We start from the raw sequence: 26,394 nt of genomic DNA, 5'->3' as shown, positions 1-26,394 counted from the left end.
ACCCTGTTCATGTGTCTAACTGTTTCCCCCACTCAGTCTTTATAGATAATTGGGAAACTTTCTGGAGGAAACCTGGTCTGGTTGTGAGACAATCCCACTTTGAATGAAGCAGCTCTTATTTCTAGAAATTTGGCAAATTTATGAGATTCCCTGAAACATGACTATCTAGTGTTGGGACCAGGAAGCAGAGTTGCAGTCTCACACACCTCTGCAGCTTCTCTCCTACTGTTATCCCTCTAAACCCCATCTCCATTGAGACTGTATCAGCTCCCAAACAGACAAAAACAAAACTAACAACCAGCAAAAAAATGACAGCACCAAAGAGTTAGTACATGACTTAACAATTGATCAACAAATCGATTTACTCTGCCTTACTGAAACCTGGTTACAGCAGGATGATTATGTAAGTTTAAATGAATTAACACCCCTGAGTCATACTAACTATAAGAGCCTTTGAAGCACAGGCTGAGGAGGCGGTGTGGCAGCAATCTTCTACACCACATTAGCACTGTGATTAAAGAGGAAATCAACACAGACACAGAAATCCCTTATTCCTCATTAGGAGCAGCAGGAAATCAGAGTAAACAATCATTTATTGGCTATCATAAATATACTGATCAGTGTGATATTAGCGTTAGCTCAAATATTTGACACACACTCACTCCACATCCCAGCAGTGTCTTCTCACTCAGTTTGTCTCAGTGTTTGCAGTAAAAGAGAACTGTTAGTTCACCTCTAAGCTCTCTCTCTGAACCACATGAATGACACTCAAGGACATCACTACATCACACTGTATATGACACGAAACCAGTTTACAAGGAGTTGGTGTCATGCAGCAAATAGGTTTGATTGCTAATGGGCAATTGTATTAAAAATCCCCCAGAGTATGTTTATGTTAGGTAGCTAGTAAGTTGTAAGTTGTTGTTCACTCTGGTTTTAGCTGATGCTCTTAATGAAAGATGGGGGACTTCTGTAGCTGCCTTGATTTTCTCATTAAAATTATTGCTAATATTTTTTTTTAAAAAGCTTTAAAGGAAACTTAGTGGCTCCCTGTGCTCCGTGGTTGGGAACCCAGCATGGCAGAGAGAGAACAGCAGAGTAAGCCCGTTTGGTCTTCTGCTTTCTGATCGGCTGACTTCTACTCCTATTCCCTCTGCTGCTTGAATTTTTTCTACAAATTTTCACTTTTTATTCTACAAATTCTTACATATTGCAGCAAATTTATCTTTATAAGTAGCATGCTCTAAATTAAAGAACAGTGTCAGCTACTTGAAATGTGACCAATCATGATCTCACAGTCCCTGTTTCATTTTGGTACTAGGGTTTTCTAACTATTCATAAGTAAGTGATGACTACAATCTGTGGTGTAGCTCATAGTAAGTGGTGAAAATACATTTTGTAATCTAATTTGTAACCAACTCTCTGCTATTACATCATCATCTGTCATAAATAAACACACATACTGCTAGTATTTTGCAACGTGATTGGCCTCAGCTGGTGAAAAGCAGAATTACAATTCTTAATTATTGGAAAAATCTAGAATATTGTAAAACGTGTAAAAAGTAAAAATTGTAATTCTGCTTTTCACCAGCTGAGGCCAGTCACGTTGAAAAGTAAATGAAATATGCACGTTTCACTCCCTTATTAAAAAGGGCTCGGTTTGTCCCTCTGCGGTCTCCGTCCTGTATGCCCAGCCTTCAGTTTGAATCTTCGGGCGGTTTTTAGCTACAGCAGCGAAGGGAAACTTTTAGGTAATTCTACTTTTCTTTAAAATAAGTTACAGATATTTGATTTTGTTCAAGTTAACAACATTTTTGATACATTAATTCAAATAACTTACCAAATGATTCGCAGTCACAGTTAAAGGATGCCAGTTGACGATAATTTAAACAGTTGGCGAATTTTGTTTTATATTGTCGATAACCGATATCTAAAAAACTACTCTAAAATAATCATCACTTATTTCGAAGCTAAGTCTTGTATTAATTACTCAGTTTAAAGTAAAATTTTGAATTGAGTCTTGAAGCTTCTCCCTGAACGCTATTGTCAATAGCAGTTGCGCCAGGCCCCGTTTAAAATATGTCTTTTTCTTTAAGTTTTATATAAGCGTAGACAAGGACAATCGTGTATATGGTTAAAAACATAGTAGGCACCTCAGATTTTAGTTCGGCTTATACATACACGAAATGCCACCTATTAGTGCAGTACGTTAAACTCAAATCTACATCATTGTTAATGCCCGTACGTCCACTTCTATCTTGTTGTGAGTTTGTTTTGCCACTTTGCTTTCACGTGTTTACTGAAACTTTACAGAATGGCCACCCCTGCCACCAGCCCCGACCAGGGCGCATTTAGAACCCCTAAAATTGTCCGAGTGAGGAGCACCGGAAGCACCAGCGGAACCCCCATCACCATCCCTGCCTCTCCTTTCATGAAGAAGTTGGGTTGTGGGACTGGAGTCAACGTCTATCTCATGAACAGGTGTTACTGTGCTCTGTGAATTGATGGATCACAATGTATCTTCTATCAAATGTAACCACCCTTTTGAAATTAAATCTGAAATTATTTAGTCAAGCTTGGTACATAACTTTGTTTAGGAAATCCCTAGAGAGAGCAAGGACTTTAACATCTGTGTCAAAACACAGAATCATTAAGCTGATTGTCATGTCTACCCCTCAAAGATCCAAGGAAGTACCTGAATCAGTCTGTTTACAGCTAAATTAACTCAAAGGCTAAACACAAAAAATTCTTCAAATAACCACATTTCCTGATTTCCAAGTCATTGGAAGTTGGATAGTGTTCAGCCTCCGATTTAAAAAAAAAAAAAAAAAAAAAGCTTGGCTGTCACTTTGGGTTTCAATGAACTTTTTGTTTGTTTTTAGCCTGTTTTTGCTTTTCATTAACCTGCAAATAAAATAAAAAAAACTGTTTAAAAAATCTTAGCTGAAGATAATGTGACAAGATCCCAACAGACTGTGTGAACAATAGTGTTTTTTGTGCGACAGTGTGGCACACATTATGATGAGAGCTTGTTTAAAATTAAAAATTTAATATAGTTCACAGGTTTGGCATGAAGCATGTGAAGGAAAATTAAATATGATTTTTTTTTTTTTAATTCCGATGCAACTTTCATCTCTCCTAGTAACTAAAAACTGCTGTGATTTCAGCTCATGTTCTTTATTGTGTACTTTACTTTATTGTACTTTATTGAGCCCCGTGGGGAAATTGCTCTCTGCATTTAACCCATTCACTTAGTGAAGCAGTGGGCAGCCATTGGGCGCCCGGGGAGCAGTGTGTAGGGACGGTACCTTGCTCAGGGGTACCTCAGGGTAGCTGTTAAGGGGAATCGAACCCCCGACCTTCCAATCATGGGGCAACCACTCTACCTACTGAGCTATCCCTGCCTGTCTGCTAATCGTCTGTGGGTGTTAGTAGGGATGCATGCAGGTGGGACATCTAGCCAATCTAGTTGGAGCTGTATATTGCAAACTTAACATGAATGAGCAGTGTGTTTTTAAAGGCCATATTATATTGCCATTACCAGTATCGTGTCTCTTTCAGTATCTCGTGACCAAGTAAACAAATACATCTACAAGATATTTTATCGCATTTGCAATTCCTGTCTGTGTACATAAACATAAAAAAACAAATGCGCTCTGTGTGTTTTTGATGATTAATCGTAGAGTGGGCAACCTAAATGCATCACCCTGGGCTGTGAAGAAGATCAACAGTAAATGTGCAGCCAAACAGGTGACTGTTTACCAGGAGCGCCTCAACGAGGAGGCAAAGGTCCTGAAAGGAATCAATCACCCAAATATCGTTGGTAAGAGCGGGCACTGTTGTGATGGCGATCTGTCTCAGTTAGCAGTGACACAAAAAAAAACAGATTCATTGTTCAGCTCCCTGAGGTCACATTATATGTCCCCTTACATGTGCAAGTCAGTAACTTATATTTTCCATTGACACTGTAAATTTTTGACATTGTTTCTAAGAAAAGATAAGAAAATAACAAAAAACACTGAATCCCACAGTTCAACATCATTTGATTTTTTTATTAATGTTTGTGTTGGTCACTTGGTAAAAATCATGTGCAAAATAGCTTTTTGGTTCTCTTATTTTCAGATCATGCCGTCTGTGATACTGTTATATTTGCTCTTTTAAACCTTGTGCGTCTTTGTGCAAACATCAAGGTTTCCGTGCCTTCACCACTGCCAAAGATGGTTCCAAGTGTCTGGCCATGGAGTACGGAGGAGAGCAGTCCCTCAATGACCTGATAGAGAAGCGGAAGGAGGGCGGCCTGAAAGCTTTTCCTGCCGCTATTATAGAGAAAGTGGCACTGCATGTGGCTCGTGGCCTGCAGGTAAATCGCTTACATGGTCCTCCTTTCTACCTGGCATAATCACCTGTGTCATAACTGGAAATACATACATACATACATACATACATACATACATATATAGTCACAGGTGGGATTAATTCCCACATCTGACCATGTGTAGCTATTACACATGATCTTTTACGACATGGTACAAATTATTTTATATGTCTGCTTGAGCTGCATGTTTTTAGATACGGATATTTGGTGATTTAAAAATCCAATATTGGCTGATACTTTTTTCTGTTGGAAACACTGCAAACAGTTTTCGCTAACATCTGCGATGTTGAGTTATTTGTGAGCCCTTGCTAAGCAAATATGTCAGTGCAGTTTAAATGTTTTATTTGTTATTGTTTGTGGCATAACAAACATGTTGCCAGCAGAGCAGGTACAGAGTTCCCTCTGGAGGATAAACTATGCAACATAACATGGCTGAAGAGTCTTTCTCCCATCTGTCAAATATTCATCTGTCTGCCAATATATCAACTGACAGTATCTTTTAGGTTGTAATATATTTATTATTTAGGTGAAAACAAATTAAATACATTTTTAAAAATTACACATAACACACACCAAGACTTAAAAATTTAAAAATACTAACCACTTAATAGATAAAAAGTGGTGTTTTTATCTGAAACGTATTGGTCACCTTTATTTTCTTCCAGGATGTGCTGATGCTAAATAATATCCCTGGTTAAAAGTAAAACATTTGTGAGGCAATGGTAAATTTTCATAGTATTTACTGTTTAATAATCCTCCAGCTCACTTTATTCAAAAGTTTCTTTCATTCCTAAATATTTGTCTGTTTAACATCAGCCATGAGCTTCAGGAATACTTTGTCTTTGCAGTATCTACACAATGAGAAGCTGCTGCTGCACGGGGACATGAAATCATGTAACGTGGTCATCAAGGGTGACTTTGAAACAGTGAAAATCTGCGATGTTGGCGTGTCTCTGCAGCTGGATGAAAACATGAAAGGTAAATTCTGTGTTTGTTCACGAGATATAGCTCTGAGTTTTTCCGTCATATTAAAGATTTTTGACCAGTTTTATATATGAGAGTTTGAGATTTGAAATGTTAATCTACTGAAACAAGGTCCCAGCAGCAGCATTATAGTGCATTATAGTTTGTCTGGAAGCATTGTTTCTGGTGTAGTTTTCAGCTTTGCAGAAGTAGTTATGTTGCCAATAAGCTGACAAGCTCAGAATAACACCCACACAGCTCAAGCACATGTGCTGATTTATTTTCTGTTGTTTCTGTTGAGCTTTGGATGGAAACTGTAGTTATAATTACTTTATTATATTTTTTAGGGTTTTATTAAATTAGCTGGAATTAAACAGACTTAACCCTGCCAGCTCTGCTCTAATGTCTCCTCAAATCAACGAGTCGGGTCAAATAATCTGGGGGGGAAATAATAATCACAATATTAAACTTCCTTTATTCTTCCTTGTCTTTGACCTCAGTGAAAAATGTCATGAATTTGGGGAAGGATGTAAAGGAGACTTCATGTAAAGAATTGTGTTTCTGCTCAATAATGTGTTGGCTGATGATGTTGGCATTAAAATAAATCTTCACAGAGAACAACACCAAAGGCCTTCCTACTTTAGCCCATATCTTAGGTGCCTTTTTCTCAATGGTCATGAAAACAGATGTCTGACCTGGTGAAAATTGTCATAAGCAGCATGTAATAAAAGGAATATGGCTTCGTGGTCACAAAAGTGAAAAAATTAGATTTTATTCAGAAATGTTCAGCCAGCTCTTACGTTTCTCTCCTTGCTGAACAGATGAGCCATGTTCATTTTCCCCCCTTACTAAAGCAACTCAGTGAGCTCCTTTTATGACTGCCATGCAGGTCATTTCATTCATAAAGCAGCAAAACTGAGTACTCACCCACAGCGCATTGTTAAATGGTGCAGTTAACTGAAGTGGTACAGAGCGTATGCAGGCACACAAATGGGATTAATCATGGATTAAAGCACAGAATTGGCAGACACATTTGTGTGGTAACCGCTGTTTACAGCAGTTGATTTACTTTGTTTTTCTGCCCGGATAGAAACATAAATTATCCTCATACATCATGTCATCAGTCTGCGGGGGTCTCCAACAATTTGGGTTCAATTTGAACTAATTAGAAACTTCTGGAGCCTCAAAGATGCGCTTTGTTTTTAAAAGTAATGTAATTTTGGGTGACGCCATTGTGGCAACCTGGACAAATTAAATTTGTTTGTTTTGCAGTTAAATTGTTTCTCAGTCCAAAAGGAGTTTCATGAAAAACAACTCTGTGTCTTCAGTGTCTGACCCAAAAGCGGAGTACATCGGCACAGAGCCGTGGAAGCCCAAGGAATGTTTGGATGAAGGAGGAGAGATCACAGACAAGGCAGACATCTACGCCTACGGTCTCACTCTGTGGGAGATGATGACGCTGGCCATGCCTCATCTGGAGATGCTGGAGGATGAGGAGGGTGAAGGTGAGATGTCACTTTGATTTACTCAGACATGTTAACTTTTCTTTCATGTGTCTTCATGACACTTTCACAGTTTTTCAGTTTGCATTATTTGGTTTCCAGTGCCTCTTAAGCTTGCTTGGTTCTAAGTTAGCAGTAGAAAGTAGCAAAATGTTATCCTCCTCAGTGTAAACTAGAGCCTTAGCTCAGTACTAAGAGGATACATTTAAATTTCATTTATTACTTTCTGTGCAGCTACAGTTATGTTTGGCTGACACAAAATCCTAATTCACATCAACTGACACTGATGCTTCCAGTTCTCCTTTATTTCTACAAACAGTGACTAAAATAAGAATGTATCTTCTTTCATTTTTAAATATTCATTCTTAATGTTCATTCCCTGCAAACGTGTAATTGTTCAGTTTGATTGTGCCCACATAGTTACATCTTGACTGTACTTTCTGATAGTAGTTTAAAAGGTTAGACTCTGACCACGAAGCATGTTGCTCCATCAGATTATCATTCCTGAAGTGTGTGTAGAAGAAGCATAACTCCATACAGTGAAGACTAAAAGAAAAACCTAATTGTGGAACAGTATACTGACTGTGTTTATGCGCTTTAGTTTTAGAGGACTCTGTGGAGCTGAGTTTTGATGAGGACGCCTACTATGAGCGGCTGGGGACGCAGCCGGCACTGGACACCGAGGCTCTGGGCAGCTCGTACCGGAGAATGGTGGAGCTCTTCTACCTCTGCACGGAGGAGGACCCCAAGAAAAGACCAACAGCCGCCCAGATCGTCCAGGCTTTAGAGAGCAACGCAAAGAGAAATGTTTAATGAAACTTCATAAATGTCGGGCTAATGATTATAGAACAGATGGACATAACGAGTCTCCTGATACATACCTATTTTTTCTGCACGGGTTAATAAACAAACTTTCACTGAGCATAAACATAGTTAATGGTTAAAGTGGATTTAAATATGAATATACTACAGACTCACTTGCTCAAATGCCTTTCCAGTTTGTGCTGATCTCTTTATATCGCTATTTGTCTGTTATCTTTCCTATTGTGTTACAGTCGTTTCATATTGTAAATGTTTTTGCTTTCATCCACTGTTTATATGTATTTGTCATTTTAATCTCATTCAACTTGTAACCTGTAAAATGTTCGTTTATAGGTTTTGTTTTTTTTTTTAAATATCAATAAATTGGACAATGATCTCAGACCACTTTCCCACATTCATGCACTTTCTCAAGTTAGAAATATTTTTGTTATGTATCAGTGGCAAAAGCCTATCAATAAAACACAGTAGGACTTAAATAATTCTCTTGTTTAACTTTAAAAATCTGATCAGCTACTTATGGCTGAAATTATTTGAGACTAAGCTGAAACTTACAGCTTTTAGCTACGTCATCTTTGCCAGCAGGTAAAGTTCACCTTCCTTGTACAATACTCACTGTACAAGCAACTTAAGGGACATTTAAGAAGAGATTCTTTTGACTGCTGCTTCCAATAGACAAATATAGATTTTAAAATATCTAAAAAAAAAAAAAAAAATCTCAAAGGATGGTTTATTGTTATGAATACATGGTGCATTTATAAATTGTGCCAGTACTTGCAGTTCTGCTCTTACACTGATGTAGATCTCATGCTCCCTAAAAGCCTGAAGAGAAGACAGCACAGATTCAACAATAAATTCAACATCAATCACAGGTTATTTCCACAAATGACTCGCAAATAGGAAATTTATACTTGGGTCCATCGTAATTGCAATTCACTAGTTTTTGAAACGGAACACGTGGCAGCAAACTCTTGAACTAACTAAATGGATGTGAGGGAACGTTCAAAGGACAAATGTTTCTTTTCCTCCAGAAAGAGGGGAAAAAACCCCAGAAAGCCACAGCATTTTATTCATTCCTGTAGCTTGACACAAACATGAAACAGCAGGGAATGACCACAGATTAAATAATACCATTAACAAGCATGAATGCTGGCAATGGCATCGGGTGCATTCATGCTGATTTGATAAGTCCAAATCAGCTGTAAGAAGTTACTCTTTTTCTGAGTTTTGGGGGAAGAAAAATGTTTTACAGAAAAGCGATTGCTGGTTAGTTTGACTTCACATCAAAAACTGCTGAACTATTTTACTTGAGTTTGTGTCTGGGTTGCTTTGTCTTCATTTCCAGTCCCCAGTTTCAAATGTAAAGAAAAACCTGTCAAGTTTCAGCATCATATGGTTTGGAAAAACCAGACAATGGCAGACAAATGCTACTACAGTTATTTACCAAAAACAGTATTAAAATTGAAATTTGCTTTTAGAAAAGAAAGAAAAGGTAATTTTACATACAGCCTGCCGTGCTCCTTTACAGTTCAAGCTGCACTGGCACTGCTGCACTCTATTTCCTCTATTGCAGATGAACTGTTGGTATGCACACTTTGAGACATTTTGACAAAAAGACCAAGACTCAAAAAACAAACTTAACATGTTTATTAGATGCATTTACAAAGCCTCAAAACAACAAAAGGATCCACCTTTAAACAGGTTGGTTTCTATAAACATCTCCAGAAAATGTCGAGCCCGGAGCACAAAGACATTCTGCTCAGATGAGCATGTAGCAAAGAGGCTTCTAGTTTTCCGTCCTTAATTTGAACATGAAGACAAATACTGCAAACTGAAAGCAAACTGAGAAACATCTTCAGTCAGGATTCAAGCTCCTTATAAAGAAAAAAAAAAAAAATAGGCACTGCCATTAAACAAAAACATTCAACAGTGAAGAGGCAGTCCTGAATATAAATACTGATTCATGAGCTTTTAAAACCATATTCGGGAACACAACGGGGAGCTTCAGCGTTCTGATTCGACCTCCAAACTCCTCAAACCGCAGTCTGAGCAACTGTGTGATAAAACAAGCCTGATCAACAAAGGCTTAACCCACAGGACCAAAAGGATCAATGCCGGCATCGTGGCTGGTTTTAATGCTGTGGCTGATCACTGTATACAGCCAAGATTTAAATGGAGACAAAACTCAGCCTGGCCTAATCAGCATGGAAAAACCTGAACACTTGTTGCTTTGCATATGAAGAGACAATTTTAAACCAACTGCCATTTCAGAGGAACAGGGACAAATTTTGAATTCCTTCCAAACTCATGCAACAAAGTTGTAAACAAGGAAGGTTGGTGTGTTGCAGTACTTGGTGGCAAACAGTTTGCCGTCAGGTGTCGGATCAGAGAAGGCGATTTCTTCCTTGGTTAGGGGACTGCCGTACATGAACGTACTCCTAAGACAAAAAGGGAAAAGAAACTGAAGCCATCAGCCATTTTAGATCCAGTCAAACACTTTATGTGAGCCTGTTTCCAGTTTTACCACCTGCTGTTGACCATAGTGTTTACCATTCAAATATTATTTAGGGGGTCCACAAGTTCATGTGTGTGAGGAGTTTACTCAGTAACCAGCTGACTGAGACATCATACATTGCAAGAAATATTAAAAAACACTTTGAAAACACATTAGATCTCAATGAGTGGAAAACAAATGTGCCGACACCTATACTGATAATGTGTTAGGAACGAAAAAGATGCCATATTGATACAGAGGGCTGAATTCAAAGACACCCTAAAGTAATAGTAATAAAATAAGTAATAAAAATGGTTTCGTAGTTCTTGCTTATACTGGGGTCATACTGACAGTCATCACAGCCGTGTTAATATAAACAACTTTTATATGGCTACAATGAAAACAAAATTCTTCATTTCTATGAGGAAACAAGTAAGGAGACCGCGAGATTCATGTTGTGTGCATCATCCTACCTCACTGTGTCCAGCATGCGGGTGGCAATGCCCTGTCGCCTGGCCAGGCTGAAGACCCAGATCCGACTGATTCCACACAGAGCTTGTTCTGGGACAGTGGAGCAACACCAGGCTCTGTGTCTCTCCATGAAGTCGTCCTTTGTCATGTCCTTGTGTCGATCTGGCTGTTCAAGGACTCTGTAAGCCTGAAGAGAATCTATGCATAAGTTACGGCACCTATAAGATCCATGTGGCATCAACTGAAACTTCAAAACGAAACCATCGTTTTGAAGACCAAGAGGATAATTAAAGGCTAATCTCCAAAGCAAATCTGATGTTTAAAAGCTTTACATGTTAGCTGCAGCGTTACTATGTTTCAACAAACTGACTTCCTGAACAAACATTTATATTTTCAGATATGCTAGAGACACTAACACAGCCGTACCTGTCGTATGGGCTCAGCGACGAGACATCCTACCACCAGTCGCTCTGTGTTGATGAACAGGTAGGTTTTAGCCTGAGTTGGTCTGCTCAGAGCCACCTGCTGGAACCCCAGCTCATTGTCCGCTACACGCCGCACATCCTCAGCCTGAAAGCAAACACGCAAAAATGATTAAAAATTAAATGCAACACTTTTAAGTAAACGCTAACTTGTGTACGAGGCTGTCTGTCTACACTTCTGTCTGTTTAAAAGTGAAAGCACTTAACAACAAATAAGCATGGAGAAAAATCAGAAATAAGCAGAAGTGCTTCAGTGTGCTGGCTCAAACCTTTTTGATGGCATACTTGGGATCATCTGGCATGACCAGGAGGATTTTTCCATCCCAGAACTCAGCCACCACCCGTTCCTTCTTCCAGCCCTGAGAAAACACAACAGAGGAAAGGAGCTGCAGTTACAAGCCAACAATTACAACAACAACCTCATCCCACGAAGTAAACTCCTGCCAGCAGCTTTAACAGCTTCCCTGATCCCCACCCCCCCCCACATGGACTATACTTGGGTGGGCTGCTCAGGTACACTAAAGCCCACCCAACTATGTTTGGCAGCTAATGCTGCATAATTTTTTCAATATGTTTCTAAAGCACTAGTCACACTTTAGTACTTCATAAACTCACGTCTTCTGTCCAGAGAGACTGAATGGTAAATGGCCGGTATTTGTATAGCGCAGGGGTCGGCAACCTGCGGCTCTTTAGTCCTTATAGTGCGGCTCCGTGTGGTTTGGGGAAATAAATTAGAAGTATTTAGCTGAAGTGTATTTTATTTATGTTCGTTCTTTTTTTTAACTTGGAAGATTTTTGTGATATCGAAATATAAAACTAAAATTATATTTTATTATTTTTTCATCGCTCAAAATAAGCGTCACACTCGCGGAAGCCGGTGTACCCGCCGAAACGCCGTGCATTTATCGAGACTTTCAACCCCAGGTAGGCCAGTTATGGATGTTCGGATCCACATTATGTCAGCAGCTGTTCTCCACCGTGAACTATGTTAAAAACAAACACCGCTCACGCCTCACAGACGACAGCTTACAGTCCTGCGTAAAGATGAAAGTGACTTCATACAGCCCCGATTTGCAGACGCTGTGTGCAGAGGTTCAGGAGCAGAAGTCCCATTGTAAACATATCACAGCAGACCCGACGATGTTTGCATGAACATGCTTTACAGCATCTCTTTATTGACCACTTTTCACACACGGTTGCTGTACGCATACAGCCGGCTGTAGCTTTTCAGTTCACAGCCTGACACATACCAACAACAGCATAGATAGCACAGACGTAAAGGCGGCGAGGCGTGATTGCACACATTAACCGGGTAAAATACATATTTAGGCAGAATTTTGCAAATATCTATTTTTCATCTTTTAGCAGCATAGTGCTTTTTTTCCAATTATTTTTTAAAAGCCAGGTCAAGGCTCCAAAAGCCCAAAGGTGATATAAGGGTGGCGGCTCACAACAGTTGTTGTTTGCTACATGGATCATTTTAGTTCAGCTGGGTGTCTTTCCTTTTGTTATGAGTTCAAAATGTGTTAATTAGATAAATAAAATGTAATTTTCTCTGTGGCACTTCATGGATTTCATAAGCAACACACCTTAGTTGTTCACACAAAGCATAAAGGTAAAAAAAAAAAAACAATATATACAGTAGGGCTGGGCCATATTATACCGTTCACGGTAATACCGGTATAATGTTAGGCAACGATAGGAAAATGAAATATCGAGATAGAATGGGAGTAAAACGCGCATGCGCAGTGCCTTTGTTTTCATACGCACATGGCCGATTGTTGAGTGAAACAGATGAACCAGAATTGGTTTGTAAAAATGGTGCAACTTCAGTGATGTGGAACTGGTTTGGTGTTTGTCCGTCAGATACACGACAAAGCACATTTTTTTGCAGAACATGCAAGCGGCCGTCGTTATTGTCATATTTGTCGGACTAAGATGCTCTTAAATCTGGGAGTAATCTGGGTCCGAAACTCCGTATTCTTCAGGTCAAACAACACTGCAGCATCACTTAGAGTTAAAAACTGTCTAAATTCTTTCATCTTTAATAAAACGATCAGCATTGCTGCTTTACCAGGTGTAACTATAAAGTTTAACTTCCAGGCGTCCATGAAAACAAAAGTTATTACATTTAACGGAGTTAGAAGTTAGCAGGAAGCTAGCGGAAGTTAGCTCGCTAGTTTCGCTAGTTACCTAAGCATGATATAGCATGTTCTGACTGAGAGATTTCTGAAAAAAATCAAACGTACAGCTCTGCTATCACTTCCAACATAAATGAAGACAGGAAACTAAACAGCAGTGATGTTTGTAGGGTTACTGAAGTTGGGCTAGCTGGTATATAATGATGTGCTACGTGATCGCTAGCGACACAGCTATGTTAGCATAACATAAACAGTGAAGCTGGAGGACGAACACTAACACTTTTCCACTTATAAAAGTTAACGTGAAGGTTCTTCATGGTTAGAGACAAATGCAATCGCATGGCAGGATACTGTAAACGGACCAAACTTCAGTCAGGAGAACAACTGAGATAATCCATCCACAATACGAGGTTAGTCATTAATATACTGCAACAACATGGGAATAGAGCAGCTGCCAGAGAATTCAACATTAATGAATCAATGGTACAGAAGTGGAGGAAGCAAGAAGAATGAGTTTAATAAAGTTTGATTTATCTGACTGCTTTGTTTCGCTTAATGTGCCTTATAATCCCGTGCACCTTATGGTCCGAAAAATGCGTACTGCACACTGCAGTTTAATGTTGCAAAGCACCTCTTTTTAACTTCAGTGGATATTATACATGGTTATGCTCAGGATATGTCAGCCCATTTCTACTGGAAATGCCTTTTGGTTAAACTTTCAGCAAGGAATTTGCATTTGCACTGTTACATTTTTATAAAGCTTTAATGTACATAAAAACCAGCTTCTTGTTTAAGTGAAAATAAATGGAAGGTTGTCTTTTTGCGCTAGTAATGTTGTGGAGTTGTATTTTGTCTCGCATCAATTATATCGTCGGTTATATCGTTATCGCAAATTTTCAAATATATATCGTGATAAATATTTTTGGCCATATCGCCCTGCTCTAATATACAGTGTTATCTTCATTTTAAATGTCAAAAAGTATTTGCGGCTCCCGGTGTTTTCTTTTGCGTGGAAACCAGGTCCAAATGGCTCTTTGGGTCTTAAAGGTTGCTGACCCCTGGTATAGCGCTTTACTTAGTCCCTAAGGACCCCAAAGCGCTTTACACTACATTCAGTCATTCACACATTCACACACTGGTGGTGGCAAGCTACATTGTAGCCACAGCTGCCCCCCTGGGGCGCACTGACAGAGGCGAGGCTGCCAGACACTGGCGCCACCAGGCCCTCTGACCACCACCAGTAGGCAACGAGTGAAGTTTCTTGCCCAAGGACACAACGACTGAAGGGAGAGAAGGATGTTTACCACAAATTTGATGGAGTCGAGGAAGCGCTGGTGGAACTGGGTGTGCTGGAAATTGTCCTCTGGGTTGTCTGCGCTGTACACCATCCCACATGAGCTGCAGGTCGTTGCACCAAACTGTTTCTGACCAGCATCCTGATGTGAGAGTAAAAATAAATAAATACAAAAATTCATTCAGTAAAGAAACAAAAGCAATGAAATCAAATAAAATGTATCGCAAAAAAACAAAACCCCAAAGCTCGTGATTTTTGTGGGTTGAATATTTGAACAAGTTTCAATCAAAGATATCTGCATCAGGCTGGGTGAGTATGGGGTGAGGATCATAATAGAAAATAAATAAATATATCAAAGCATACATGCAAACAGATAAATTTAACTTACAATGATGAGCTGGTCATCATCCTGCTTCTCTTTCTTCCTGCGAATGCTTCGCTCTTTAACGGCTGAAGCTGGAGTCTGCAGCGATGCTGTCGGACCAGAAGGGGTGCTGCAGGACACAGGAGGTCGCAGAGCTGCGCTCTTTGACCTGCAGATGTTTCAAAAGAATGCTTCAGGGTTGTTTCAGTTACTGAAATTCAGTAATTGTTCCTCTAAAAACTAAACACACTGCATTTATTGTACAGAAATGCCATCTTTAAATGTTGAACTCTAAACAAACCATCTTACCTTTTAGAGGCAGAACCAAATATGGGATAGACTGCTGCGGGCTCTGGAGGAAAAAAAACGAAAAAACATCAACATTAACAAATGGAAGCACGACTGAGTAAAACTGAACATCTCCAGGATCTATTTATGCCACTCTATGCCTGAGTTGAGGGATCTAATAAAGTATTTGCTCACCTTTGGGAGAGCTGGAGTTAGTGCTGGTGGGGCTTATGTAACTCAGCTCAAAGGCTGGCTCAGAGCCACCTTCTGTTGTAGGAGTATCCTGAAAACACCAATTCAAGTTAACAGAGTCATTAAAAAATTTAAGTGATCATGAGTCAGCTACAAAAACAAAACAAAACAACAACAACATTTTGCCACGGTGAAGGTGCAGGATCATCTCTGGGGCGGAAATAATATCTACTCTGGGATAAGTACCTCTGAGCCACCCTGGGAAATTCCTAGTTGGTTAAACTCAGAAGACAAACCTGACAACCCAGCAGAAACCACATAAACAGTAGCAGAAAAAGGGAAAAAGAGCTAAAACATCAAAGGCAGAAATGTAACCATCACAAGCGGGGGTTTTTTGGCATTATTACCCCATCGATTAAGTCCTGACAGATTTTGCATCACATAGAGAATGAGCAAGGAAGGGATCGGTGTTTGCATAAACAAAAGGGGGAAATCAGAGAAAATTTCTGATTGTTTTACAATTACATTATAAAAACGGCCAGAAACAGATGCCATTCATAACTAAAGAGGAGTTTCATCCTCTTAATTTCGGTAAAGGCATGTTACAGTTTCAGCGTCTGCTGGAGTCTTGACATTTTGAGTGACACTACACAGCAACACACCGGCCCTCAGGCAAGCCTCATAGAAGGATAATAGGAGCGACTACTCGTTTTAGTGTCTGCAAGCAGGTGTAATACTCTCACAGCACTTTTAATGCTCAGTAGTAGTAGAAAAACTATCAAAGTACCATTTACATTATAAACAACAGCCTTTTGGACACCCATGTACCTGACTGGTGGAGGAGGAGGCTGGTGATGTGGAGCTGTGTTGTGTTGGAGATCTCAACAACGTAACCATGAGCTCGTGAGTAATCCCGTGTTTATCCAGCACAATTTTAGAGGAGCTGAGGAAGGAAGACGATTAACAGTTTATCAATGAACATCAGTCTTGGGGCATTGATAAAGTGCAAATATTAGAGATCTGTGTTGGAAATTCAGATTGTTAAATATGCCATGAATTAAAAAATAAATAAATGAATAGTAAGGGAAGTTTCATTTCTAAAACGAAAAATGAAGTCAATGGTACGTTTAATACATCAGTACCTTGATGGCTGTGGAGTTGCAGGCTCTTCATTAACGGAGTCCATCCAGTCTGTTGGATCAAACTTCATTCTCTGTTTTGTGCTTGGTTTGTTCTCATACGTCCTCAGCGGCTTGACGGCAGTCTGCAGGAAACAACCAGGATTAAATATTACCATTAACATGACAATATTTGCCATGGAGGGGAAAAACATAATTAATTTATTTAACATATCAAATGGCAGACACCATTGCATGGAAAAACCTTTAAAATCATCATTAACTTATTATCAGATGTAAAAAAATGAACCCGTTTCCCATCACACTCCAACATCTACAAGATTTCTGTTTCATTTCACTGTACACCAAACTAGGCTGTAAGTACCTCTCTGAAACCTCAACATTCTCCATGACATCAAGCGACATTTTATTAATTGAAATTGTGCGCAAGAGCCTGAAGAACGTTACTCTTTTCTTTAAGAGTCAAGGTAAAAGGTAAAGGTAAAAATTACTCCAGTGTAGTTTGTTTCTGGGATATAGAAACCTTTTCATGATTTTAAGAAAAGAGAATCTCAAGAGATGAGATATTCCAGTAATACGTAAATGTACACAAACCTTTTCAGGTTCTTTCTGCTGTTGGTTTTCTGCCAGAGCACCCTGTGGCTGCTTTGATTCTTTGCCCTTTGTCTGTGGTAGGACGGCTGCAGACGGCCTGGTTGAAGACTTTGGCGCAGTTTTCTTGTACATGGATGTAGGTTTCTTCCCTGTACTGAAGAAAGCAGCTCCAACAAATATCTTTGGCTTAGGCTTCAGGTTGCTGAATGTGATGGTGATTGCTTTCTTGGACTCTGTGGGATTGTTGCTAGGTGCAACGGTAGGAGGATGAGTCTGTTTAGCGACACTGCTGAATTAAATAGGGAGAATTAGAACAACCTTAAAAGACCAACTAAAACAACAGTTGTTTGAAGAAGGCTTCAGAAGTATCAACAGCTATGACAAACCTGCTGCTGGGTTTGGGTTGGGACAGCTTGATCCTCTTTATTGATGTTGAGTAGCTTTTGGTACCCATCTTCCCCCCTTTACTAGATCCTGCTACTTTTCTTGGCTTACTGCCTCCCTTAATGTTCTTTGTTGTCTTCTTTTCTGGCTTTTGGGTCACAGTAGGAGAGGGTGGAGCAGCTGGACAAGGCAGAGAGTCCTTCAGAGCTTTCCTCTCAAGTGGAGTGAGATAGACTGGATTCTTTTTGCCATAGAAGGAGCTCGTGACCAAGGAAGGTTTGAATGGAGATTTTTGGGGTGATCTAGCTGGAGAGCCTTTAAAAATAAATAAATTAAAAATAAAATATCATATAAATAGATAATAGATAAATAAATCCAAATTATTATAAATGTACGAGGAAAAACCATTGTTGTTTGCATTGTTGTTTGAACAATTAAAAATTACAAAAGCATTTCTATTGCAACAAAACATGTTTAGTCCATCCCACCTGCTGGTCTGCGATGAGATTTCTGTGGGGAGGTGTCCAGACGGCCAGCTGGCTTCTTCCTGGTAGGAGACTGCTGGGGCGTTCTTGGAGACCTCCTCTTCACAGGTGACAACTCCCGCCTCACCCCCTTCTTGGCTGGGTGCCTGATGTTTGAGAAACAAAACAGATGAGACAAGCGATGGGTGAATTGGCCAATAACTTGTAACTGGCACGTTTGAGCCCATAAACTTGTCAGGAAAGTGTTTACTGAGGTTACAGAGCAGATGATACTACTGCCTGAAAACAGGCAGCTTTTAGGTTTGAACCTTTTGGTGAAATCAGGTTTTTCTGCATGTAGTTTTCATATTCTCCAGTTTCCTCCCACAATCCAAAGATATGCATGTTCGGCTAACTGGTCATTCTAAACTGGCTGTAAATGCAGGACTATGTGGGGTTGTTATGAATCACCGTTAGCCCTATGGCAACCTGTTGCAAGGTTACCCCCACTTCTCACTCAAGCCTGAGTTGTAAAAGCAATTTTGCCCCATTAGTGTCAGTCTCATTATAGCAGGAACCCAATTCTAAATTTGTCGTAGTATTAAACACGAGCTTCCATAATCTCTCGACTGTAGCACAACTGAGACTATTCTCTTACATCTGAGAGTATAAGTCCAACACAGAGTACATTTCAAGAGTAAATCAGCAAGCCAAACAGCATATACACAGCTTACCTATCAGAGTCCAGGGAGGACTGCTTTCTCTTTCTGGTTGTGGTGGGCATCATCTTCATACAAAGGTAATGAAATAAAATGAAAAAGAAAAGAAAAAGAAAGTTTAAGAATTTCAGCTTTGAAAAAAAGACCATCGATCTGAAAAGTCACTCCTAATACAAAAAAAATAAATAATTTTTTAAAAATTCATAATCAACCTGGATGTAAAAGAAAATAAAGAGATGCTTTAATCTACATTAATTACTCAAAAATGAAGATGAATCAAAAGTAACACTGCATCTTATTTCAAAAAGAACCAAACGAGATCTGTTGCCTAGTAGAACACCAGCTGCAAATCAGCTGTACCATATTATTCATGCAGACATCTTTTTGCAAATCGTAGGATATCTGGGTCACAAATCCGCCGTTGAAAGTAATACTCACTGCAGAAGGGTCACTGACACAAATGCAGCTTCAAGATATATTTCATGTCCATGGCGTTAAATCAGGAGATTTTCTACAAGGGTCTGGTGTGACTGTGGCAGGTAAACAACAGCCCACGACCTATGAGTTTAATGATCAATTAGGATGCTGATTATGAATCTCGATATGAGACAGAGCCTAAAGGTCCCCTTACTGTCATTTCGTCAGTGAGGAAAAACGAATAATCTCGAAAGCAGCTTTAGCTCGACGGTACATGTTAGCTAACGACGCGGTCATTTAAGGGCACCAGACGGAGGCGAAGAGATAATTGGCGGGACTATTGGCTTATGCAAAGGCAGCACGGTCTCCATTACAAAACAACGGGCATTTTTCATATCGATCACGAGTTGTGCACACTTCAACTGGATACGTGCATTTGTTTGTGATTTAAAAGGTGAATAAATTAAGCATTAAACATAAGCTAGCTCTGACTGCCTTGGAAACCTTTATTAGAGTCGCGGTACTTAAAACTAATGTACCCCAATTATGAGATAAAACACAAAAATACAACTCTTCGTTTTCCTTACCAAGTATGTTTCTCTTGAGCTACATAAACCAATAAATGTTTGTATATCTATATATATATATATTTGAGTCGCTGGCGGGTCTCCTACCTCTACGGCTCGCGCGCGTTTCTTCTTTGTGTTTTGAACAGCGCGCGCCAGTGTCGGAAAAAAAACCCTACACCGTAACAGGAAACGGAAACAGCTACCACACGGGAAACGTAGTAAAAGCAGAGAGAAACTTCTAGTTCTAGCCTTCAAAATAAAACATCTTCATGTAAAAAAAAGCCACTCATAAAAATTATGAGATAAAATTCAATTTACTAATGGAAAAAATTCGATGAGGATTATATAAAAACATAAATTAACTCAAAACGAATCAGCATTTACTAATTTTATCTATCGATGTAGACCTTCGGCTTTTGTTTTGAAGGTAAATTTCGCTGTTTCCTTTGCGCTACACGCTACTTTCCCTCAGTTAGGTAACAGCTTCCCAGGTCATTTTGTACACGCGAACGGCAGCAGGTCTTACTGCAGATGAAATTTGTCTTTCTTCACAGTCAGCGGTTTAGAGCCCAAAGTTAAAACACACATTGTTCATCTTTTTAGTGGCGATTTTTAATCCACGTAAAATGGTGTTTTACTTCACAAGCGCCGGTAAGTTGAGCTGCCATTAGCTTTTAGCCTGGTTAGCTTCGCACTCCTTACAGCTGTTTAGTGTCTTTCACGAGTTTCGTGCCAGGTGATTTTGCAGTTTCACTCAGTAACGACCCACTTCCTGTCAAATTTTTAGTGGTGGGCCCTTCCTTCACGATCTACATGGGAAAAGACAAATATGAAAGTAAGAGAGCTGTCCTTTGATCGCGCACTCACGCCCTTCTCTACCTTCCTCCGATGTGTGCTATATCTGTTCATTCCTGTGTTACTTTGTTGCTTAAACACCGGTAATAAATCTCTTATTGAATCTTATCACCTTTTAACTCGAGGCTGTTTCATGCCTACAGATGAAGATCTTATCAAGTATGGATGGCCCGAAGATATCTGGTGAGATTCTTTATCTGAACTCTGAAATAACCTTAATTTTCTGCAGCTGGAATTTTTAAAGAAACTGAGATGAGCAATAAAAGTACGTGGTTCCTAGACTCATAGATAAATGTGTCTTAACACTAAGACACATTGATGATTATGGAATTAACTTTAAGCACCATTTGTAAGAATGTATTGAACGGTCGATGTAAACATTGAGTGAGTTTATAACAGTAGAAACATTAAAGTGCAGTCCGTTAATGTAGGCATGACAAATTCGTTAGTTTACTTTTGTAATTTAGGGTTGAAATTAGAATAAAATGTTTTCCATGCCAAATATTCACATCCCAGAAAGTTGATTCTGGTCAGGTGGATGCAGCAATTTCAGTCAGTTTAGAGATGGTCCTTTTCACATAAATAGCAGATGAACAAGAACGAGATTTCCATACTGTTGACCCGTAGGATGCTGGTGAAAACAGTACTTCTGCCAAAAACAGAGAAAGAGAGGATGAAGGCCTGATTGGCGGTAGGGAGACAGAATGTAGGAGTTTAGAGAGTAGAGGCTTTAAATGGAGGGACTAGACCGCGAGTGCGAGAGCTTGATGGTTTGGACACGTACAGCAGGGGAAAGTGGAAATACTGAAATGCCAGAAGAGAGGAAGACCACACAGAAGGTTTATGGAGGCAGAGCATGCGATAGAGGCAGATGATCTGCTGTGATGACCCCTGAAGTGAGAGCCAAACGATGAAGGGTTGAATTAAATTTAAAAAAAAAAATGCACCAAGAATTATTTGCAATTATTCAGCATTTAAACAAGTGCTTTGGATTTTCTGTATTACCAATTTCCAGTGTTGGGCAAGCTACGTTGAAAAAGTAATTAATTATAGTTACTAGTTACTTCTTCAAGTAACCGAGTTAGTAACTGAGTTACAATATTCTAAAAGTGATTAATTACTTGAAAAGTAACTTTTGCGTTACTTTAAAAAAACGTTTAACCCTCTGGGGTCCAGGGTATAATTGGCCATTTTTAACTACTTTTGATTTTCCCTCCACATTTTCCCTTTACAAACTATTTACTTTGCCTTGTTTGGTATCATTCTTTTCAGCACAATCTCACGTGTCTGAATTTACAGTCATGTTTTCATTTTGACATACTGTATTAACACAATTGATCTAAAATCAGACAAAAAGCATAAAATCAGAGTAGAAAAAGTTATATTTTTACTGTAACAACCACAAACATGTTTAATGAATCATATTTCTTAACTTTAAATGCAAATATAAATTGTCAATTTTAAAATCCTATGCACAAGTTTTGCAAACAACAAAGTTATTTGCATCCATTTACCTTTTACCCCTTTTTTAAATAACCATTTCAAACTATTTACAGAACAATCAGCTGTTCTTCAATAAGATGCCACACAACTGATTTGTGCCACTCCAAAAAAATAATTTCTGTCCACTATAAAGGAGAACATCACGGCCTGATACCTGCAGGTCTGACAGCAGCAAGTGTATCACTCCTGTTTTTTACATGGAGACAGCAATCGCCTCATTGTTCTGACACACAACACAAAACTATCCACAACACTACACATTAACTACACAAGACAACACATTAACTACACACTCTAAACACGCTAAACGTCACAAATCTCTCACATCTCAAAACTCTCTCTCTCTTTTTCTGCTCTCTCACTCTCTCGCCGTCACTCCTAAAACTTCCCCTGTTTTTTGTTGTGGTTTTTGTTACTCTCTGCTTATGCTGATGTCTGCATAAGCAGAGAGTGCTTGCTGCGCTGTCCTTAGACAGTAAACGTGACAAAACTATTCAGGAAAAAACACGCCTATATATTGTTTATCATGACTCTGGTTTTACGTGGCCTATCAACACAGTTTAAAAACTTATATATATCACCTTGTTGCTTCGTCATCTTGAAGTGGTCATGTGATTGGCTTACCACGACTATTTTATTCTTCCTCAGTCAAACAGCAGCACTCATGCGATTGTTTTGCCCCTTAGCTCCAGGTGTTGTGCTAGACAGTGATCGTGATTACCGTCCGCGGGAGCGCGCAGCTGCTTAAAGCTGTAGCGTCCAGATTACTTACAGCTACTTCCGTGCAACTGATATAAGATGCGGTAAGCTGAACACAGCTTCAACCGTCTGTTTGTTGAAAATAGTAACGGACCGCATTTTCTTCTTAGTAACTGTAACGGCGTTGTAACGATAGGAATAGTAATTAGTTAGATTACTCGTTACTGAAAAAGTAACGCCGTTATTCCCATCACTGCTAATGTCTCTCTCTTTAAAACCGATTCGTAGTTAAAAATAGATGACTTTCATTTTTTTTATTAATATTTTTATTTCCATTTAACTATAATTGTAGATTCTTTTTAGAATTATTTGTTCCTTGCCTTTGAAATTAATAAATTTTTTCTTCTGTGTATAATTTGTTACAGTTTTTCTTGTTAAAATTATACTTTATGGCATCCTGTCATTTAAACCTTCTCCTTTTCCCTACATCCAGGTTTCACGTGGACAAACTGTCCTCAGCTCATGTATATCTGAGAATGCCAAAGGTAAGCATAAGCTCGCCCAATGAGAATGACCCTGAAAAACAGACTTTTAAATAAGAGTTCACACTCCTGAGTTTTTTCTCGGAACTGGCAATTTATTAAGGATCTAATTCTCAGAATAACTGTCACTAAATATAACAGTCGGTTCTCTGTTTTTGGTTGTGTCAGCAACACTCCACATACAAATTCTATGGAAAATATTTGACAGTGATGTAACTATTATGTGATTCATTTCTAGGGTCAAACCATTGATGATATCCCACCAGAGGTGCTGATAGACTGCGCACAACTGGTGAAAAACAACAGCATCCAAGGTAAAGAGAAAATACTCAGGCTGGCCTGAGAGATCCTCTTGTACAAGTTTCTGTCTGCTGTTATTTTTACTGGGAGGAATTTTGTGTGCAGATGTGGTTAAACTTGACGTGTTACATGTTTTCAGGCTGTAAGATGAACAACATCAATGTGGTTTACACAGCGTGGGCCAACCTGAAGAAAACAGGAGACATGGATGTTGGACAGATCGGCTTTTATCGACAGAAAGAGGTCAGCAGACCTGGCTTCATGTACGCTGATGGATTATTATGCAGCAATCAGTGTAATACTCTAACATTACATAGTATTTAGGCAATTTTATGTGTTCGCTAAACTGGCTTTGTGTTCACAGGTAAAGATCGTGGCAGTGGAGAAGAAGATCAACGAGATAATAAACCGTCTGGAGAAAACAAAAGTGGAACGGTTCCCTGATCTGGCAGCAGAGAAGGAATCGAGAGATCGGGAGGAGAGGAACGAGAAGAAAGCTCAGCTGCAGGAGCAGAAGAGGAGAGAGAAGGAGGAGCAGAAAAGGAAAAAAGAGCAGGAGGAGCTCAGGTAGAACAGTGTTTTAGAAATGTTTAATTATGGCTGCATGAATATTGCGAAAACGATCGCATTGATAAGTACGATGACATTTCAGTCTGCAGTAGCACTTATATTTCACGGGAGCCTCACAGCAGTTGATATAAGACACACCACTTTAAATCTACTGATTGGTTTTTGTCAAACTAAATTTCAGCTCTATAAGTTGTGTCCATTTACACAATATTAGTATTTTCCCCTTAAGAGTCAAAACTATGCTAACCAAGCCATAGCAGGTGATTCCTAAAGCACACACTTATTTACGCTTAACCTTATCTGTAACAGCAAAAACCCGACCACATGTACATTTTAGATATAAATAGTTATAAAATAAAAATATCTCAAATAAAGTTTGGCCACTATGTGTGACACTCTTGCGTTTTGGTCACTGCAGGAACTACTCGTCACTGATGAGGACTGAAAACATGAAGACTAATGAGGTGAACACCAAGAAGGATTCTATTATTTGATGTCATATATATATATTTGTTGTTTTGGTGTTTTTTTTAGCGAAGCAGTAGATGATGAACAGTCTGTAACTTGTGCTTTACTGCCTGTACTCTGCAGGACGGCAATGATTCAGATGACTTCATGTGAGAGGAGAAAACGAGGCAGCATCAGACAGACAGCCTGCTGTCCGGCTGCTTTAGCTTCCTGTAACAGACACTGAAAAGATTAAAAACAACTCAGACAAACCTTTTTGGCTTTGGGACACTCGGAGCAGAAAGTGAGACAGCGAGGGATGGAGGCGCCAGGACTCGTGGTTCAGAAACTGCTTTCAGACCAAACCGAGCTGATTGACCTCCTTATCGCAGAGAGGACACGGTGGACGAGGAAGCATGGGGCACCAGGATCAATGAGGGTCATTTTAAGGGGGGAGACATGCTCAGATAGCAGAACATTATCTGATGGAATTTTCACTGCCTGATGATGTTCATGCTCATGATGATAAAACTGTCTGTGTCTGCGTGGGTGCGTTTGTTTCATGTTGTTGCTCCCAGTCACAATATTTTTATTTCCCCGCATGACAGATTTTATTGAATGCAGATCAGTGTATGAATTAAAAATCACGTTTATTATGAAATCTTCTCCTCGTGTATTCAAAATAGGATCAGTCATTTCATTTAGTTTGAGCTCTGATGAAGATACGAAGAAAAAACAATATTAAATTTATGCAGTCTTCATTTACAAAAGTATAACATATTTTTTCTTATTTGCCATCATGACTCCTGATGCTTACAGACCAGTGTAAATATCTTTTAAAGTTAAAATGGAGTTTTTGCACAACAATAGCCAGTAAATCATAACGACATGCTGCTTATTGTAATATAGAGTTATTACCTTCGGAGGCTATGAACCCACAGCCTTTAACACTCAGCCTTAATAACCACAAACACTGATCTCAGGCAAGCTGGATGTCTCATTAAAGGTCACATTTTACGCTACACTGGGAATCTTTTCAAGGTGCTTTTAAGTCATTACGCATTGTGATAAAGTACATAAAGAGGTGTGTTTATTGTGCAGACTTACAAATTTCTCTGTTGCTGTTACGGAGAGCTTATGGTCATTTGGAAGATGATCCTCTGTGAGCAACCCTCCCCCACCTTTACAACAGCTGTTTAGGACATATCATTATTTTTAATTTTACAACCTGGTTTATGAGCTTTATTGGGCATTAAAAAGGTTCCTTATCACGCCAAAACACTGCCCAAACTAAAAGGAAGTAATGTATTAAAAGTAATATAAGTAATAACTAACCTGTTCATATATCTGTATAGACCGGAACTGTGCTGTGGCAGCAAGAAGCTCATAACAACCTGGTAATTAATAAATAAGAAAAACACCTCTCTCTCCACTGTTTTGCGAAGTTGTTTTTGTTGTGTTGTGGATATTTCTCACGGGAAGTTACGAAGATTCTCTGCACAGAGGGTTTTTTCATACGACAGGATTGGATTTCTCGCCCTGCAGTGATCTGTTTTAGTGTTTGTCTGCTTTTAGTTCACGGTTAAATAAATTTGGAGGATGCGGGCATCGATCCCGCTACCTCTCGCATGCTAAGCGAGCGCTCTACCATTTGAGCTAATCCCCCACTGGCGTCTACAGTTGATCACAGGAATCCTAGGCTCGCTGACCGTGACCGTGGAGCGCTAGAAGCAGGAATACTGAAAAGAGGAACTATCCCAGTATAATTTCCAGAAGCAAAGCCCACGTGTGTCCGTTCACAACATGT

General features: G+C 39.3%; 3 protein-coding genes across 6 annotated transcripts; 2 read left to right on the top strand and 1 right to left on the bottom strand.

Moving 5' to 3' along the window:
• The first annotated feature begins 1,619 nt into the window (after positions 1-1,619).
• On the top strand, positions 1,620-7,680 carry pbk (PDZ binding kinase). The gene is made up of 7 exons (XM_080882388.1): positions 1,620-1,751; positions 2,314-2,481; positions 3,684-3,823; positions 4,191-4,360; positions 5,224-5,353; positions 6,667-6,843; positions 7,442-7,680. Exons 2-7 carry the CDS (start codon positions 2,315-2,317, stop codon positions 7,651-7,653), a joined length of 996 nt encoding a protein of 331 aa, XP_080738514.1. The 5' UTR covers positions 1,620-1,751; position 2,314; the 3' UTR covers positions 7,654-7,680.
• A 1,611-nt stretch (positions 7,681-9,291) lies between these two features.
• LOC308397697 (N-acetyltransferase ESCO2-like) lies at positions 9,292-19,838 on the bottom strand (the record flags this gene model as incomplete). 4 transcript variants are annotated; one of them, XM_080883763.1, is made up of 15 exons in its annotated part: positions 9,292-10,097; positions 10,627-10,811; positions 11,051-11,194; positions 11,376-11,465; positions 14,552-14,683; positions 14,930-15,074; positions 15,215-15,257; positions 15,389-15,476; positions 16,214-16,328; positions 16,528-16,649; positions 17,119-17,407; positions 17,505-17,817; positions 17,991-18,133; positions 18,701-18,753; positions 19,777-19,838. In XM_080883763.1, the coding sequence occupies 14 exons, from the start codon at positions 18,751-18,753 to the stop codon at positions 9,965-9,967; spliced, it is 1,995 nt and encodes a 664-aa protein (XP_080739889.1). In that variant the 3' UTR covers positions 9,292-9,964. The 4 variants fall into 4 exon arrangements, with proteins under 4 accessions (XP_080739889.1, XP_080739891.1, XP_080739890.1 ...); XM_080883765.1 differs by having other exon boundaries at positions 17,119-17,404; XM_080883764.1 differs by having other exon boundaries at positions 19,690-19,806.
• Positions 19,839-20,135: 297 nt separating this feature from the next.
• On the top strand, positions 20,136-25,248 carry ccdc25 (coiled-coil domain containing 25). The gene is made up of 9 exons (XM_080882972.1): positions 20,136-20,322; positions 20,459-20,506; positions 20,670-20,709; positions 23,222-23,273; positions 23,509-23,584; positions 23,710-23,813; positions 23,935-24,137; positions 24,559-24,604; positions 24,732-25,248. Exons 1-9 carry the CDS (start codon positions 20,298-20,300, stop codon positions 24,759-24,761), a joined length of 624 nt encoding a protein of 207 aa, XP_080739098.1. The 5' UTR covers positions 20,136-20,297; the 3' UTR covers positions 24,762-25,248.
• Positions 25,249-26,394: the final 1,146 nt, after the last annotated feature.

The sequence above is a fragment of the Rhamphochromis sp. 'chilingali' genome, assembly GCF_963969265.1.
Source record: "Rhamphochromis sp. 'chilingali' genome assembly, chromosome: 5".
NCBI classification, from domain to species: Eukaryota; Metazoa; Chordata; class Actinopteri; order Cichliformes; family Cichlidae; genus Rhamphochromis; species Rhamphochromis sp. 'chilingali'.
This window is presented reverse-complemented; position numbering and strand designations above follow the sequence as displayed.